The 20,075-nt window shown below is 43.2% G+C and overlaps 1 protein-coding gene across 1 annotated transcript in view; it reads right to left on the minus strand.

Moving 5' to 3' along the window:
• Positions 1-20,075, minus strand: part of MTHFD1L (methylenetetrahydrofolate dehydrogenase (NADP+ dependent) 1 like) — a 336,729-nt gene that overhangs the window by 79,175 nt on the left and 237,479 nt on the right. The window contains exons 25-26 of the mRNA XM_069769141.1: positions 11,384-11,491; positions 9,874-10,026 (exon numbers count right to left, since the gene is read on the minus strand). Coding sequence (XP_069625242.1) covers positions 9,874-10,026; positions 11,384-11,491 — 261 coding nt within the window. The remainder of the gene's footprint in view (positions 1-9,873; positions 10,027-11,383; positions 11,492-20,075) is intronic.

Consider the following 20,075-nt stretch of genomic DNA (forward strand, 5'->3'; position numbering starts at 1 on the left):
TACGTATGGAGGAAGGTGCTGTAGTCAGATGACACCAAAATTGAACTTTCTGTCCACTAAGGTAAAAGCTATGTCTGGCACCAAACAAACAACTCATCACCCCAAGAACACCATCCCCACAGTGAAACATGGTGGTGACAGCATCATGCTGTGGGGATGTTTTTCGGCAGCAGGGACAGGGAAAATGGTTGGAATCGAGGAAAAGTTGGATGGTGCAGTGATATTCTTGAGCAAAACCTGTTTCAGTCTGTCAGTGGTTTGAGACTGGGACAGAGTTTCACCTTCCATAAGACAACGACCCAAAGCATACTGCTAAAGCAACACTTTAGCGATTTAAGGGGAAACATATAAATGTTATGGAGTGGCCTAGTAAAAGCTCAGACCCTAATCCAATTGAGACTTTGTGGCCAGACTTTAAGATTGCTGCCCGCCAGAAGAAACCACCTAACTTTTAGGGAGGTGGAGCAGTTTTGCCTTGAGGAATGGGCAAAAATCTAAGTGGCAAGATGGGGACGCTCAGAGATTTATCCAAAGCGTCTTGCAGCTGTAATTGCCGCAAAAGGAGGTTCTACAAAGTACTGACTTTAGCGGGGCTGAATAGTTGTGCAGACTGAAGTTTTTAGTTATATGGTTTCATTTGTGGCGTGCTTCACAATAAAAAGAAAACCAAAAAATTCACAGTTGTAGGCATGCTGATTACATGAACTAATGCAAACAGTGAAAAAAAAAATGTACAGAAATTTGGCAAATTTTCTCAGTAGCGTGTACCTACAAGCACCTCGCTAGAAAGGTTACTGCAGTTAGGGACACCACTTTGGCGGGCATGAGTAGACATGCTCCATCCATGTTTCTACCCAGCTCTGCCCACTTTATGGGGTACTGGGTAGGCGAGTGTGCGTGAAATAGACTGGCTATAAAGTTGGTACTTTTGAGTATAGCCAATATTAATATCACACAAATAAAAAGAATAAACTCTAGTCAGGTCATTTTACAAAATATAGGCCCCACTTGATCATGAGTGGTGTAAACAACACTGGGCTTGTTGATTTAGCATACTAGAGAGTCAGACACTCCTGATTAACCGCCACGCCTCTTAATGAATCTGGACAGTTGGACAAGTTTTGTGCACCTAACCACAAATCCTACTCCAGTCAGGGACTGGAGTAAAATTTGTGGAGTAAGGAATTCAGCCATTCATCATGAACTTGATGAGCAGGGGTTGCCATGCCCTTATTTTGCCCCAGCTTTGCTTACTTTGTTGGAGCTGGATAAAAATGTGAGAACGCCATAAGATGCAAAATGTTAGCGCAGCCTTGCTAAAATGTTGTGACTTTTCAGAATTCTGGCATAAAAGCTTAGATGAATCAGGCCCTTAGAGATTTTATTTTCATCTTCTATACTACGTGTACATTAGGGTGCACCATAAGATGCATTTTTTAACCCAGTGTTAAAGGAAGAGGCATCAGCCCTCCTGGCATGTCTGCAGTAGTAAATTTTCTACATATTTCAACATTGAGCACCTTTCCCCCTTATTCATTCAGGAAATATACCGTAGGTATATGAAAACCTTGGTGTCCCCAATTGGGGTGTGTTCCTCCAGAGTCCAACACTGTCCAATGAGTACTGTGTCACACACAACAGGGACACTCCACTTTGATAAAGGAATGACAGACAGCAATTATTTCATTTCCAGTATACACCTGAGGAACGGTACAACAGAGTTAAGAAAAGATATGGAATTTCCTGCAAAACACAAGTATTTACTAAAACAAACATGTCCGGAATGCCGATCAGTCCTTGAAGTGTAATGTTATTCAGTGCCAGGTAATAATCGGACTTTGAATTTGGAATATTTGTGGATTTCTTTAGGTTGCAAAATCAAACTAAAATGTAGCCAAAAACTATTTGAGTGGATGAGCGCCATAGCTTCCTGGCCATCATAACCAGCAGGTGAGGTCATTCCTCCACCTTCATATGATCTGACTCTAGGTCAGGGTCACAGGGAGAGGAGATAAAAGCCACACAAGTGCTAATTAAATTCAACTCTTGTGTTATTGCCAATATGTTAAGATAAAGGTTGGTTTATTTTCCCTAGAAAACCATCCATGCTGTGAGCGAACCCGGGCCAACCATAACATGAAGAAAAACAAGCTTCAAGCAGACTGTGATAACAAGTATAGGGGTGGCACCACTAAATAAAACATGGAAGGGAGAAGTAAATCTCCGCAGGTTCCGTGTTATTACACTCCTACCCGTGAACCAGGTTACCGACATACTGTTCTAAACAGTAAATAAGTAGATACTTTAGAATGGGCGCCATATAATATGTTCCAAATGTCCTGAAGAGCAATTACCACATCAGATGGTAGAAAGACAAATTACATTAACCCTTCCCTGTAAGGCTACGTTCACATTAGCGTTCCGCTAATGTGCGTCGCTGTTGCGTCGGCGACGCAGCGGCGACGCGCCCCTATGTTTAACATGGGGGACGCGTGCGTTTTTTTGTTGCGTTTTCCGACACGTGCGTCGTTTTCGACGCTAGCGTCGGACGCAAGAAAATGCAACAAGTTGCATTTTTCGTGCGTCCGATTTTTGTCAATAAACGACGCACGCGTCGCAAAACGCAGCGTTTTTGCGTGCGTTTGCGCGCTTTTTTTGTGCGTCGTGCGTTGCGTCGCCGACGCAGCGGCGCGCAACGCTAATGTGAACGTAGCCTAAAGAGTGTATCATTAACGTGCTGCAGGGAAGGACAGATAGGTCCTTGCTACTAAAGCTTCTGCCACGATAAACAAATGGGTTCAACTATCTGCAAGGAGTTTGTGTGTTCTCCCCATGCTTGCGTGGGTTTCCTCCTGCTTCTCCAGTTTCCTTCCACACTCCAAAGACATACTGATGGGGAATTTAGATTGTGAGCCCTATTGGGGACTAATGACGCTATATAAGCAAAGCATAATAACCATAGCCAGGGTTCTTCCGGGAGGCAAAATCAACACATACAGGGTAAAGGGGTCAATGTACCCCTCACTATAGCATGAGTGGCGAAGGAAAAGGACCCCGAGAGTACTTGCATCTGTGATCATGCCCCCATGGAGTAGCCAGAGGAGAAAGAAAAAAATAAAGAACCTTTTCTATGACATCACCCCTGTCTTGAGTATGTGCTCTTTGACACATAGTGGAGGGGGTGAGTGTACATAATGGGGGTATTTTAAAATAAAAGAATATAAGAGGATAAGCATTTGCTCCTCTACACCAGTGTATGCCATTTACAGTATGTATAACTAAGGGAAAAAGTAAAACTTACTTTGTCCCAATTCTATTTTTGTTTAATTTCACAGAAAAGAATATGGAGCTTGGAAAACCTTGTATAGCACAGGGTACATGGTTGTATAGGAATCGAGGAATGGTGTACGGAAACCATAAGAGTGTACCCTAATATTAGTGGGTTCCCTTTAGAGTACAGTGTAATACAACAATTGGCTCCACCGCTCATTCTTAGCAATGCCTGTAACATTATTCTCCAGGTACGCAGCTCCCAGCACTAAAAGGCAATACAAGCCATAGAAATCCTGAGCAAGCAGTAAATACATTCCTAAATCTGGAATATGTTTGCTCCTTACCTATCCTAACAATGTGCAAAACAATGTTCAAGGCAGCACAGGGAAGAAAGAAAAATGATCTTGTTAACCCCCTGCAGAAAGGATCTTGTCTGCCCAACTACAAGCATCCATACAATGAAGTTAAAGTATCATTGTGTGATGATGTACACTTGAAAAGAATGCTAAATAGGGCTTGTTCTGGGCTGAAAAACGTATAATTATCTATCCATAGGACGTCATTAATATGATATCAGTGGAGATCGGACACACGCCACCACAATCAGCTGAAATCTGCGCCAGCAGTAATAAACAGGGTGGAACACAACAGCGCTAGTGATGAGCGAGTATACTCGTTACTCGGGTTTCTCCGAGCACGCTCGGATGGTCTCTGAGTATTTGGATGTGCTCGGAGATTTAGTTTGTCGCCGCAGCTGCATAATTTATGGCTGCTAGACAGCTTGAATACATGTGGGGGTTGCCTGATTGTTAGGGAATTCCCACGTGTATTCAGGCTGTCTAGCAGTCACAAATCATGCAGCTGCGGCGACGAAAAATAAAACTCCAAGCATGCCAAAATACTCAGAGACCACCCAAGCATGCTGGGGGAAACCCAAGTAACGAGTATACTCGCTCATCACTAAACCGCGCCCTACACCGATTTGTGGCCGCTGCCAAGTACTGCGCTTTATCTACCATTCACTTGAATGGGAAATAAATGCCCCGTATATTGCTTATGCTCAGCTGCTGCAGATCAGCAGATCAAGGGGTGCTGGGTGATAAAATTATGTTTTTACTGTTACCAGTTTGGGGTACATATTAGGGCTGTGGAGTTGATAAGCCAAACCTCCGACTCAGATGCTTCAATTTCCATGACACCGACTCCACAGCCCTAGTAATATGACGGATTGCTTCTTATTTTATTTATTCAGGGAAGATAGCATAAAAATGGAGTTGTCAGGACTATGGAGTTGTCAGGACTATGGTAGGAGTTAAATTACATTACATTTGGAAAGAATTTCCTGATGCTGCGATAACAGTTTTTTTGGATTGAAGTATTTAACCTTTCCATACTTTTGAGTCCCTTTAACCTGTGATTACTTACACAGTATACTCTCAATTTGACAATCTCAGGCAGGGCTTCATCAGAGCAACATGAAAGAGAAGTGGTCCCTCAATGGGTCCCCAACTGCCAATGCAACACCATGGTTGTTATGTGGTTTGATGAACATGTCAATATAAATGCACTTGTAAAGAAAGGTTTCAACAAACCTCTCTTTATTAGGCCGTATCCAACCTTCTGCTTTTCAAATATTCGCGCTCAATACAGGTTTTTCTACAAAATTTTACATGTGGCTGTTCACATGTTCATGTTTTTGTAGCCTGTGTGTGCGCAAAATAATCACCGAGATGTGTTCCTGATTGGAGATGTTCGTAAGAATTGCGTGGTAAAATCACAGGCAGCACATGGACATGCAAATAGCAGGTGCCACCCTGTGAATCAATACCTAGGTGGGGTATGCTATGGAAGAAGAAGTCGGATAGCACTCGGACCAATGTGATTCAATGGGGCAGTGCTGATGACTAGGGTTGAGCGACCTTGACTTTTTTAGGGTTGAGCCGGGTTTCGCGAAACCCGACTATCTCAAAAGTCGAGTGAAATCGGCCGATTATGGCGAAAAGTCGAGGATGGACCGAAACACGAAACCCAATGCAAAGCCAATGGGAGTCAGTCTCTCTCTCTACCCCCCCCCCCCCCCCACTCCGTCCGTCCCTGAACTGAAAAGCTGGTGTTACACAGTGCAAATCGCTACAGCGCACAAGCGACAACATGGCGATAGGCGTCCACGCCCCTAAGACCTATGTCATCACTCTGCCCACGCCCCTTCATTGGCTGAAAAAAATGGCGCCAAGCGCGTCATACGAAACGCGACTTTGGCGCGAAAGTCATGTACCGCATGGCCGACCCCACACAGGGATCGTGTCGGGTTTCATGAAACCCGACTTGCCAAAAGTCGGCGACTTTTGAAAATGAACGATCCGTTTCGCTCAACCCTACTGATGACCAATTTTTTTCACTTACAGAAGAGGTCTGTGAAAAAAAAAATCACAGCAAATCACAGCATTCAGCAATTTCACTCCAGAATCAGAAGACACTCACCCATTCAAGTCTATGTGTGGGATGACATTCGAGTGCAGTCCGATATCTGCGGACTCACAGAACTGAGAAGATGAAAATTTTGTTCTCCATCTCCTCCTCATGGTGTGTTATGGTTCTCTCATCCGAGAGCGTCAGTTCACACCATGCTGACAGCAAATTCGAATCACAGTTTGATTGGAGAGTCATGAGCAAAATCAAACCAAATCTCTCTTATGGAGAGAATCTGCAGTCGGGTAGATGGGTTTAGGAATGAGCAGTCAACCAAGTATCTTGGGACACAACCTGACCCTTAGACCTCAATCAAAAACCATACAAGAGTCGCTACAACTGTTAACTCTTTTTCTGCACCAGAGCTTGTGCCCACTACTTTCTAGACTAAAGCCAATGCGCTTGCGTATCAGTAACAGTGAAGATTCCCATACCTCGATGTGAAAGATTTATATTTCTATTAAAAAGTGTGATATTCCAAAAGGGGCATTGCGCCACCTTCACAAGTCTGCATGCAATATTAGGCACAGCCCATGACCAACAATGGTCTAATTTCATCTGTAATATAAGGAAGTTCATTGCAGCTTTAGCATTTTTATCCTTGACGCAAAGCTCTTAAAGTGCTCAGTCATTTCCAAGAACGGGTGACGGATCTGGAGTTCTAACCTTAGACACCAACTTCTAAGAGATGTTATTTTATAAGCTCTCACATGACTGACTTTTTGGAGATAAAATGGCCATATACAAGCTCATGTCATTTTCCTGAAACGTCACTACAATCCTACAGCCGATCTAATCTGATAGACCGTAACATCTTCTGTAAGTGACTAATGGCCAATGAATGTTCCATTACTGGTGACAAATCTGAAAAAAAGCTGCAGAGCAAACTCCTACACGGTCAGGAAAGTTTCACAACAATGACAAGCTAGGTGACTTCACGCAATCTGCACGTCACCGTACTCATGAATGAAATCTTCTTCCGGAACAAGCACAGGGAAAGCGATTTCCAAGGCCAAGAAGCACATGTGACTAATCTTCCTGAATTCCAGGAACCTTTTTGTTCAGAAACTACTTCCCTTTTCAAATGCATCATTGTTCTTGAGGATGATCTAACAGAAACCCAGCCAGCCATCCCTTCTTGGTGTACGTGTGCCAGAAAGACCACAGAGCGATCTGGATGGGTGAGATAGCAGCAGGAGAACTCAGGCGGAAATAGAGAGAAATCTCAGCTGGACACAAAAGAGCAGCTATGGGACCTTTCTATGTATAGACGACAATAGGAAATTAGGTCAGGAGGCCTTACAGCTCATATAAAGAGGAGATAACAGATGGGAAAAATACCTCAACACAAAGCCACTTCTGCATTTTACTCCATCCAGATATTAAGGTCATTTGTGACAGCAGGCTAATACCTGGCACAGGCCTAAAGGGGTTGTCCACTAGTCATTCCTCATGTTTGCCCATGTTAAAATGAGAAAAAAAAAAAAAAGCCTTATACTCACCTCTTGTGCTGATGTTTTTCCAGTGATGTTGGCGCTTACATTCCCAGAGCCAACATGAGGTCGTTACATCACACAAGTCCTGCACCCAATCAGCGCTGCTGTCATTGTCCCAGTCTTTGGACAAATGTGACATCAAGAGGAAGTCAAAGAGCAGCCGCAGCTGGTTCCTGTTGATGTTCAATACGTTTGAAGGTGGGCACAGTGACGCCCGCAGCTATAAACCTGTTAAATCAGCGGTCAATCTCTGGCAGCGGAATTTAAAGGGAACCTGTCACCCCTCTGACGTTTTTAACTAAAAGAACCACCTTGTGCAGCTCTAATGCTGCATTCTGTGAAGATGGCTCTTTTAGTTGGGGTCCCTGCCAACGTTGCAATATTACTTTTTATTATTTGCCCGCCATAACTTTAGTCTGTCCGGGGGGGTACGTCTTTTCCCCTTGGACACAAACGCCTTCCAGCCATCACTCAACCCCTCCGTGCGCCACCTCCTCTGCCTTCATTAACGTCCCCGGCGCCTGCACTGTAAGTTCCCATCATGTGATGTGAGTCAAAGGGCAGCGCAAACTGCGCATGCCCGAAAAAGGGACTTACAGAACAGACGCCGGGGACGTGCCCCCCGGACAGACTAAATGTATGGTGGGCAAATTATAAAAAGTAATATTGCAGCGTTGGAAAGGACCCCACCCCCCAAAAAAAAGAGTCACCTTCACAGAATGCAGCATTAGTGCTGCACAAGGTGGCTCTTTTAGTTAAAAACGCCAGGGGGGGGATGACAGGTGGGCACGCCGTTCCTTGCCGATATCAGCACGTCCGTGATGTGATCGTGGTGCTCCTCCGATGGGTTGTCATGACATTCAGGGGTCTGCCCTGCTGATGCACTGCTCTTCCTATAACACAAGCATCTTCCCTAAGGGGACTATTAACTGAAGTTCAAAAGTTTTAGAAATACCATATGTTTTAAAAATAAATGAATAAAATAAAAAAATAAAAAAAGTTCAAATCACCCCATTTCTCCCCATCAAAAATAAAATAAAAAAAAATACATATTTGGTATCGCTGCGTTCCTAAAGGTCTGATGTATCAAAATATAAAATAAATTAATCCAATCAATAAACAGGGCAACAATAGAAAAAAAAAAGCGCCAGAATAACTACTATGCAGGTTTGGCATCTGTGAACTTGTACTAACTTGGAGAATCATACTGCCAGGTCAGTTTTACCATATAGTGAACATGGTAAATAAAAAGTTCAAAAACAAATGTAAAATTGCACTTTTTTTCAATTTTGATGCACCTGGAATAAGAAAATTCCAAGTGCATCATTTTACAGTACACTACGTCGTAGAATTAATTTTGTTATTCAAAAGTACAACTCATCCTGCAAAAATAAGCCTTATGGTTGTTGGAAGAAAAAAAAACAGAAAAACGGAAAATCGCCATGTTATGAAGGAGTTAAGACCACATCCGGTGGTAATTTGTTTCAGCAGAACCGCTAGGAGTCTGATTTCTGTGGCTGTAAATCAGGCATACAGAAGTTTAACTTATAAATGCCAACATAACATCAGTATTATGAAATCCTTCTGAGGTCTGTATAGTTATTCTCTTTTTCTTGGATACTGCCAAAAAAAATGATGTGAACAGAGCTTAAAGGGAACCTGTCACCTGAATTTCGCGGGATCGGTTTTGAGTTATAGGGGCGGAGTTTTCGGGTGTTTGATTCACCCTTTCCTTACCCGCTGGCTGCATGCTGGCCGAAATATTGGATTGAAGTTCATTCTCTGCCCTCCGTAGTACGGTTACCTTGCGCATGCGTTTACTACGGAGGACAGAGAATGAACTTCAATCCAATATTGCAGCCAGCATGCAGCCAGCGGGTAAGGAAAGGGTGAATCAAACACCCGAAAACTCCGCCCCTATGACCCAAAACCGGTCCTGCCAAATTCAGGTGACAGGTTCACTTTAACATTGGAAGTACTCCCCAATGTGAAGCCAAGATGTATGGAACTGGCATGCGGTGAAATAGGTCACCCAGTGACTCACCCCGGAGAAGGAGAGGGGAAAAAAAAAATCCCAGTCCACAGCATAGGAAAAACAAAGGTTTTCCACATTTAAATTACAGGGGCAGGACACTCAGCATACATGATGCACAAGGAGGCCTATGGTTGATTTAAGGGGAATCTGTCAGTAGGTTTTCGTCATTTAATCTGAGTGCCGCATAATGTAGGAGCAGAGACCATGATTACAGTGATGTGTTTAGCTACTTCCATACAATCTGGGTTTTATCAGCAGGAGATTATCACTACAGGCCTTCTGAATCCTATACTAGCCACGACCCCAGCATTGATTGGCAGCTCTGACACTATACAGTGCACACAGAAAGTGGTGTTGTGTGCGCGGTTATATAGAGCTCAACATATGAGCTCTGCAGCAGAGAAAACTGATACATCACCGGAATCAGGGTCTCTGCCCCTACATCATGCTGCTCTATTATTATGTTGCAAAAATTTGCTGACATTCTATTTAATACTCCCAATATAGATCTTTGATGAAGCCAAAAACTTCATGTCTTCAGAACCTTACTCATCATAATTCGGTACACATGGGAAGAAGCGGATAGTGCACAATACTTACAGTTCCCACCAATGGATATATGAATCCGGCACCGATACTGGCACGGACATCGCTGATGGGTAGAATGAAGCCAGTGGGTACTCCTTTCTTATCAGGCTGATGTGATAAAGACAGGTGTGTCTTGGCCATACAAACTGGAAGTTTATCAAAACCCTGAGTAAACAGTGAAGATTAAATTAACATTTAAAGGTCTATAAAAATGTGCCCAAACTGTTGAGAACAAGAAACTACAACCGCAACACTGCATTTTTATTCCACGCATGAAACCCCTTCAAAAAGAGTTTGGTGCTGCCCAAATATTAGTGTCATGGAAAGAAAAAGACACGGTCACAATTCCACCGCTCAGTGTGTCTTGAACGCAGGGATTGACTGCTCAGCCGTCTAATCTTGTGCAGGGACGTGCGGAGCTGTCGGTATTTTGATTCACAGCTCAGCCGTCCAATCAGACTGGTCAGTGCTGTACTTAGGTCCGGTGTCCCCCTGTTGTTAGTGACTATTCTGTATTTAACGAAGCTCTCAGCCATGGCTTTCAGCTCAGTGTGGTGTTTTCTCTGTGCTTTGTGCTCTGAACTCACACATCCTGATCTTTGTTGCCGGACCTTGGATTTGCCTACTGACTGGCCGTTTGTATTAGCCCTTTTGCCTTGACATCCTTTGACCCTGGAATTCTGACTCTGGACTGTGATCTGACTATGCCTGTGTCTCTTCCCTCTGTTTTTGACATACTCTCCTTGCTCTTGACCTCAGACTCCTTGACTACCCTGACTCACGGCTTCTCCGGGAGAAGTGACTCAGCGTCACAGACACATTCACTTTAGGCTACTTTCACACTTCCGTCTTTTCAGATCCGTCACAATCCGTTGATTTTTGAGAATGCAGGATCCTGCAAAAAAATTTGCAGGATCCTGCATTTTCCCATAGACTTGTATTAGCGACGGATTATGACGGATGGCCATCCGTTTCATCCGTCGTGCACTGGATCCGTCGTAAAATAGCGGTCCGTCGTGCAGTGAAAACGTTCATTGTAACGTTTTTTGTGCATGTTGGAAAATCGGTCAGCGACGCATCCTGCGCTGCCCGTCGTCGGCTCCAATGGATGCCTATGGGCGCAGGATCCGTCGCTGACCATCACACACAGGAATCCAGCGACGGATCCAGTTTTTCCCTTCTGAGCATGCCCAGAACGATTTTCTAATCTGGGAAAAAGTCAGTCAGTCTCTCTCTCGTCCCCGGACATTTAATTCCCGGAATTTCTCTACGACGGATCCGTCATTACAGTGGATCCATCACACATGTTTTTCCCTATTTTCATGACGTCCGTCTATACGTCATTTTGCTGCACCACGACGGACCCCAGAAGATGGAAGTGTGAAAGTGGCCGCCGTTCTTTACGGTTTATCTAAGTTTTCACTTATGCATCTCACTGCTCTAATATGTAAAGTATTAAGTACAGTAACAACAGACTTCTATGCTCCAGTGATGGATAACCACAATGGATCATTTCTTTTACCTGTTGTGTGTAGATCTCAATCTTTGACTGCGCCTTTGGAGACAGTTCTATATCTGCAGCACCGTACACCTTCTGGGCTATGGTTCTGATCTTTTCTACAATGGGGAGCTGAAAAACAGAAGCATTCAAGAAGTGGTCAATTTTGGTCAAATGTCCTAGCTAAATGACTTTAGTAGCAAGGCTAGCATTACCACACATTTATTTGTAACAGGACCGGAATCTGAAATACATGGCTTGCGGTGAGTGTCCAGGATTGGTGCTAAAAAGCGGAAGTTGATAAACGAGAGACAAGAGAGCAAAAGACAAAACAGAAATTTCAATTCTTATTTAACAGCAAGCAACGTTGATATTGGAAAATTAATTTAGTTAATCTGTATTAACGAGGCAAAAATCACTGGGATCTGGTCCATTCATCCTGCCATTATCTATCTGAGCTCCTTATAAAACAACCTTGAGGACCAGGCCAAAACGCTTGACATCGGCCAAGTGTAAATGGGGGCAAACATGGAGTAAACGCTATTACTGCCTGCATTTCTACAAGAATTGGCTGTGTCGGAGTATGCTGATGATGCCGCAGAAGAGTTGCCCATTGGTTAGCATTGTAACACTGGGATCTACGGTGTTGTAAAGGAAAATAAAATAATGAGTTGGTCTGTTCTGTGGAAGAAGAGTCCATAAGGACTGACCTCCGGCACCAACGAGAAAATGTTAAAAAATACCCTTTTCTGTACAATCTAAAACATGGCTGTTATGAGTAAGGGTTGCTAACCCGAAACCTGTAAGCCTATGGATCCTGTATCTTCTTTTCCTCATTATACTTTTCATCGTACAGTAAAAGTTATGTTCTTACTGGTTCCAGAGCCCAGTGCTCCTGACCCTTCTACCATTTCTGACCTGGATACCAGCCTGGTGTGTTCCTACACTCCCTGCACCACACCGTGGCTAAGCAGGGTCTACCAGGGCTATGAAAATACAAGTGGTCTTCACATTGAATTGTCCTCCATGGAAGGTGAGCGGATTCCTTTTTTTTTTTGGCTTCCCTTGGATGGATTTTTTACCAATACTTTTTCACTTGTAGTAAAACTATGCAAAGTTGACGTTTAGTAAAATCTATGTAGTATAAAACTATATTATACAAACCAACAAGCAGTTTAAAAGTCATTTATTGTGTCATTGTCCCTTAATGGGGCTGCATCTGCGGGAAAGCTGCGCAACTTTAGATGATATCTATTATGAAAACACACCTTTCTTGTACAAGGTCACGAAAAGTATTAACTGTACCAAATGCAGAGAACATCTCGCATGAATCCCCACATCTGCTGTGTGGAAAAGCAGCAGAGATTAGGAAGAGCCTCTTGTTTTAGAAGTAGGGGAAGTTCATCCTGACACAGTCGTTATGCGATAGAGTTTCTCAATTAAGAAATACTAAAATTAAATATTTAACCTTCAAACTCCCTCTGATATCGCCACGAGGAACATCTGCTCACTTTAGGTGGGTATTCATTAATGGGCACAACCGTGCAGCCATATATGTGGACTTGAAGCTAGCTGGTGGGAGTATATCCTTTAGAGCCCATTTATTGCCAGTAGGAGTAACAATAGTGAACCGGCTGTGAGAAGATATTTCCCCAGTACCTACTGGCAGCTCTCACCAGTTGCCTCTTCCTTTAACCAGGCTTTTAAAATGGATGGCCTATCCTTAGGATGGGCCAACAATATTTAACGATGCTTGGCAACCACAGAGTTTTACACTGGTTTGTTCTCGACAAGCTCTACTATTTGTAACAGTAGAAAAAAAATACATATATTTGATCTACCGTCATCCAGCAGCAGTGTCGGTAATCAATGGCTGCCGTTACAGAGCCCTGCACACATCTTTCCTTATGCCGGTATCCCCGGTGCCATTCCTAATTAGTAGATTTAGTGATGTGTGCGCATGACTTAACACTGGATCCCTAAATCTTTTTATGCAACTCTATTTGGCAGCGTTTTCCTATTAAAGGGAAGCGGTCACGTTCGAAAACGCCATTAACCTGCAGATACGTGTTATTCTGCTGATTAATATTGTTTCAAAGCTGCCCGATTGCTGCACTGAAATCCCGGCTACGAGGAGAAAATTAACTATTCCTCCCAGTAGCCTCCGGCTTTCAGTGCTAGAGGCGCGGCTTCAGTCACCGGTCAGTACATAGCGAGCTCGTCCCCAGCACTGACTGACAGCAGGCTCGGCAGCACATCAGACCCAGCTGTGCTCACAGTATAAAGAGTGGTGACTGAAGCCCCGCCTTTTTGACTGAAAGCCCTAGTCTGCCGAGAGGAATAAAGTTCAATTTCTCATGGTAGCCTGGGCTTTCAGTGCAGTGGCCAGGCAGCTTTGGAACATTATTAACCTCCAAATTAACCCCATATCGGCAGGTTAATAGTATTTAATAGTATTTAGCTCCCTTTAATGTTTACATTGGATTTTACTTTATGGAAGCTTCAATTGCCCTTTCAAATGGCTGATCAGTGCGGAGTGTGATCCCCACTGATCAAATAATTGCCTGTTTGAAGGACAAGCCAATTTTAAAAGTCTGAATATGCATTTACCTACAATGCACCCAATGTGCTGTACCACACAAAAGCCACTCCATTGCAGTACTCAACACAAAAGTATTATTGTAATTAGGACAAGACTGATACTATATAAATGGTGATAAATTTGATCTAACAAATGTTTATAACAGTGAGCAGTGAAAATAAAAAAAATATATAATAATAATAATAAATAGTTTAGCCTAAAAGTTTCATTTTCGCAAGTTGTAATAGGGGAAAAACAAACAAAACAACAACACTACCCCACAACTGCTACACAATTTATCTCAATAAAAGGGAATATTTTATATTTGGACGTAAAATTTTATTTGAGCAAACGGCAGGACTCTGAAAACACCATACGTTGAGCCTTAAAAGTTCCAGAATAGTGGAAATCGCCAAGAGGTGATGCAATTTTGCAAACCATAACCTAGGGAAACATCCAGATCCCAGAGTTTTCACAGAAATTAGTGTGCATAAAGTAACCCCTTCCCAACATTGGCTTTATTTGGGAAAGAATCTGGCGTCTAGACATACCCCTCTAGACATACCCCTCTAGACATACCCATCTACAGGAGCTGGGCTTGGCATGATCACAAAGGGGGCTCAGCTTAACCATTAGCGTAACCAACATTTTAACCACAAGCTCCAGCAGCAACATCGAGTGTCCATGCCAGCACCAATTCTGGCTGCTTACCCTCTAAATGCTGTGGTAAACAGATGCTGCATCTAACTGGGTGCCACACAATGACCTTCGGATCCATTAGGCACAGTGGCCTGTTAGACCAGTGATCAGACTATTTAGTGTTCAAATCCCATAGTGTGACTAAGTTTAAAAAAAAAAAAAGTTAATATGTGACTTTCACTCATGAAGATCCTGTCATTGAGCTTGTGTCACTGTTCTCAATACCTATCAAGGTGCACAGCAAGACAGCAATTGAGGCTGGAATGGAGGTTTATCCTCTTTAACGATGAGTCCCGTTTTGGCATTTGACCCATTGATTGCCAGTGATTGGTCTAGAGATTACACCATGAAAAAAAAAAAGTCTTCACAGGGGATTGTCACGCTATTCCTACTTGCAGAATCATGACTTGGCATAATGTACAGCAAATGGACCCCACCAGTCTTCCTTCCAGGTATACTAACAGATTGGCATTAATGATTTGGTTATGGAACCAGTAATACAGACTTTTTTCCAAAGTGTCCCTGGAAACTAATTTCGACACAATGCCAGTCTGCATGTTGCTCGAAATATCATGAACATCCTGCATGGTGGAAACGTGCTACTATGGCCTGCTCTATCTCCAGACTCATCTCCCATTGAGCAAATCTGGGACATCATTGCTTGGCAACTGCAAACTGAGCTGCCAGCAGTGGATCTTGATGATTTGCAAGTCCAAGTGCATTCAGCGTGGCATAACATTGCCCAGACAACCAGTATTAACCAAATTAATAACAACACAGGTAAGCGTGCATTTATTTATGCATTTGGCGCTTATACGCTTTTTTAAAAAAAAAATATTTCCATCTTTTCATGATTTGCATATCATTAAGAGGTCTAGGCATCCTGCGATTTTAATAATTCCATGACTTTTCCTTCTATGTGTGTTGATGTTGATGTGTGTATTAATACATATTATCAAGTGTCAAATTCATGTGCCCAATTCTTTTAATATATCCCACCCATTGTCATGTGCTATCGCAATTGGGTAAGCAATATTCACTCCCACCCATCACCAAACAAAGCAGCACAGAGTCGGACAGGAACATGATCAGTGCAGAGAGGCAGCAGCGGTCTGGTACAATAGGGGATGGGGGGGGGGGGATGGGGGTTGGAGGGTAATTGATTAAGACCACCACAGGTATGGTCAGTTTGTACAATATTGTGATGAAAGACCCTTTACTGTTGTTGCTGATCAGAGTATATTGTGCAGAACACACAGACACGCCTTGAGAATAAAGAGGTTAGCGGTTAGAATCATGTACAGAAAAGGAAAAGAACACTACTAACATTTATCTGTTTGGTGGTAAAGGGTTTCTTCATTTTCAGATCTCATCTTTTTGCATGTAAAGATAAACCAGCTTATTCTCCAAGCAAAATTTATTGGAACAGAATTTGGAAGAAAATTATAAACAACAAGAAGAGGTCTGCAGAATGTCCGCCGCTTATCTGTTTTCTAACAAGTTCCTGCGATTCCATAGTAATACCATAAAAAGGAGTTTGCCATTCTTGAAATAAAGTGAACTATACTGTTGAAACCATTTAAGGTCAGGAAGAGACCAAGCTTATTTTCACTACAGTCACAAGAAGAATCGCCTTCTGACCAGTCTCACTTAAACAACCGCCAAGAGGCTAATGCCCCGAAACTCCGTATCCGACTCTTAGCTTCTCAATGACAGTAATAATATTTACTTCACCTGAACAGGAGTTTATACAGCTTACACAGCCCATACCGACCCTGCAGACACAACATGGAACCCATCAGCTGCTAACGTAATAAATCCACAACTACAGCGTTCTCGAAATTCTTCACAATCAAGAAATGGAACGGATTCTACCCCCAATGCTATAATGCTGCTAAGCAAACTAAATGAAAGGTTCTTCTACACCTACAACAACTTTACACAAGCAAGGAAGAAAAAAAATAAAAATAAAAAAAATGTAACATTAAGTCACAGATATCTGCAAAATTAATCCTGAACTTTATAAGTCATAGCGAAAATGCTCGGTCCTCAGATTCATCTGGGATAAGAGGACATAAGAGAAATGGAGGAACATAATGAGATGCAAGTTTATTCTCTTAGTTGGATTTTTAATTCCGAAAGAACGGGCTGGCACATACTAGTAAGGGGCGTCACCTGCCGAGCCTGATCACTATTCTTACTGTGTGCATCAAAATATAGAGAGCATCTAACTACAGCTTCCTTTACTGCTAATGTAGGCAAGCAAATATTTTAAAGGAGTCAGTCTCCCCCAAACCATTAAATAAACTGCTTGTACAAGTCTGTATTGGACTTCGCCTCTATTCCAGCGTTTCCCAAACTCCAGTCCTCCCGGACCCCAACAGGTCATGTTTTCAGGATTTCCTTAGTATTGCACAGGTGATGGAAGTATCAGTTCTCCCACTTGTGCAGCACTATGGAACTCCTAAAAACATGACCTGTTAGGAGCCGTGAGGACTGGAGTTTGGGAAATACTGCTCTATACAAATCATTTAGGTTGTACATATTTTTGTGGTTCAGTTGCCAGGAATTTTTTTTTTCATTTATTTTGCACATGAAGGGGATTTGGTAGACTCTTGGCATTTCCAAGAGCTCAATGAACAGATATCCCCTCATTTTGCATACTAATCTGGATTGAGTCCAGGTAGCTCTCAATTCAACACTGTCAATTAGTGGCTCCTGTCAGCAGATACCGCTTGGTACTATACTGCGGACAGGAGTCATCGTTTGACCCCAGCCTAAGTTGAAAACTATGGACTCTCAGCCCTTAGATCAGGGTTCCCCAACCTGTAGCTCGGGAGCCACATGTGGCTCACGGCCCCATGAATTGTGGCTCGCGACTGTCTGTCAGCTTGATGCATTAGTTCCAGGTCTAGCAAACAGGTATCAAGACTACATCTCAAAATGGTGAATTCTGTGAGTAGCCCCGCACAGAATTGCAGATCTGGATGCACATTTACTGGTCTTAGGGGTTTAGAGATGTTTTAGGTATGGTACGCTGGAGGTTTGTACTACCTGTTAGAAGAGGTGCTCAAAGCTGGATGTGACAGTGTGTTGGGAGAATACCCCTGGATCTCAGTGTACTGCTCTGGAGTGATTTCTGTGGAAAAGCTTTGGTTATCATTATACCTGTAATGGGGGCTTTGGTTGCCACTATGAAGAGGGTGGGAGCTGGATGTAGCTAGCGACCCTCTCTCTAAGCTGAATGTGGCTCTCAAGATCAGAAAGGTTGGGGACCACTGCCTTAGATGAACCTAACTCACTGGAGGAGATTGAGGCTGCTTTAGGTTCCATGTCAAAGAATAAGTCACCTGGAGAGGATGGTATTCTAGTAGGTTTACAAAAAGTACAATAAATTTATTCTTCCACAACTATTAGAGTTTTTTTAATGATGCATTTGTAAGGAGAGAGGCTGGACCTCGGGTACCTGCATGCCGGGTCCAGAACTAGAAAGGCTTCATCCTCTATTCCCGGGGGGAATCCTGAGTGGGGCGGATCTTCCCCTGCTGCATGAGGGAAGCAGGAGAGAAACGGTGCTTCCTGATGACAGGAGGGGGCAGAGAGCCAAAAAAGGGCGCGCAGCAACGGGGAGATAAAAGGAGAAAACGCGCAAAGCAAAGCAGTTTAGGGCCAGAGCAGTGCGCAGAGCAGTGAGTGGCATGCTCAATCTCCCTTGCCCTCAGAGTATTGGCGCTGTAGCAGGTCATATAGAAAGACCCCCGTCGCCTGCAGAGACAAGCGTGTACAGTAGCACGCCAGAGAGAGAGACTGCTGCAGAACCGTGCAGAACAGGGGTGTGCAGAGCCGTGCACACAGAGCGGAGCCGAGCTGGGTGCCGCAGCACACATAGGGAGGAGTGCTCCAGTCGGGAGCACCAGTGCCAAAGAGACCAGCGTTGCCTGCCGCCAAGAGCGGGACGTGCGGTGTGTGCCTAGTGATAGCCAGAGAGTACCAGGTGCTGTACACGACGTGACCGTGAGTACAGCACACGTTGCCCCCAAGAGAAATCACACAAGGAACTGAGACTGGCACCCTGACGTGGGGAGAGAATAGTTGTCCTGACCGTCTGTTACCTGACCACCCTCCATTTGAGATAGTTAATGAGCCACGTTGGGCTCGCACCAGACTGTGGCCCATACCTTTAATAGCCACATTAGTATATGAACTAGGCCCAGTGGAAGGTACCGGAGACCGACCACTGCCGCTAGAAGACAGAACCAGCGACTACAGTTCCCTCCAGGAGGAGGCGCTGCAACCGCCATTGCCGATGCTATTTAGTGTGCAGCAGGAGCTGCAATGTGAGAACTTCCAGATACTCTTGCTTCGTAATTGTTGTGTTTGAACAGTTGCACTTTACTGTGCCTTTAATACCGTTAACTCTTTACCTCCCTGCGTGGAGTATCTCCCCTGTAAATAAACCTGTTAACCCTTGCTATGCCTCCAGTCTGACACTGCATCCCGCGTTCCTGCTTGATATCTTACACATTACAGAGGGGTAGACTACCACCGTCAATGAACGAGGCCATAATTGTAGTGATTCCAAAAGAGGGATCCACTGCTTCCAGAATCTTATTGTCCCATTTCATTACTCAAAGTAGACATTAAGACACTGGCCAAATTATTAGACAATAGGCTTAATAAAGTGATAATCTTCATAATTCACCAGGATCAGGCCGGTTTAATGACAAATATGTCAATGGTGGTTAATATATGGAGATTATATCCAAATCTTAAACTTCCCATTAAGAACCAAAAATATAAAGCAAAAACCGTCCCTCGTAACAGTTAAGGCCTTCAATAGCATTGAGCGGGCTTTTCTGTGGAGTACGCTATCCCATATGGGATTTGGGGAGAAATTTATTTTCTGGATTAAGCTTCTTAATTCAAGTCACTCCTTGAAAAAGCCACTTTGGCGAAACGTACGTTGGAGTCGGAGTCCTTGAGGGTCACAGGTCATCTTCACACTGGTACTAGTATTTTTCCAGAGCTTTATGCACTTATTTTGTCCAGGTTAGACTATTTATGATGGATGCATATGCACTTTACTGAGATGGAGGACTTATTTTTTTGGGTCATCTACTTTGTCTCATTTTGTTGCACTTTGGAGGGTTATATGTTTTAGTATATACTTTTTTAGTACCTTTTATATTATATGGATCTGGTCTCCTCATTCAAAATATCCTTTGTTACATGTTGTAGTATTATTGGTTGTTTTTTCCTTTTTTGTAATTTTTATTTTTTATTTTCAATAAAATTATATCTTTTATATACCTTTTCGATTATTATGGTTTATGTTCACTTCGATATTGGTTTTATATTTGCTGGTGGACATTAATTCACTAGGGTGAATTGTGTTGTTTATTAAAGAAAATAGTATGTTCAGGGACTTTATTTTGA

Source organism: Ranitomeya imitator, chromosome 5 (assembly GCF_032444005.1).
Source record: "Ranitomeya imitator isolate aRanImi1 chromosome 5, aRanImi1.pri, whole genome shotgun sequence".
In the NCBI taxonomy this organism is placed as follows: domain Eukaryota; kingdom Metazoa; phylum Chordata; class Amphibia; order Anura; family Dendrobatidae; genus Ranitomeya; species Ranitomeya imitator.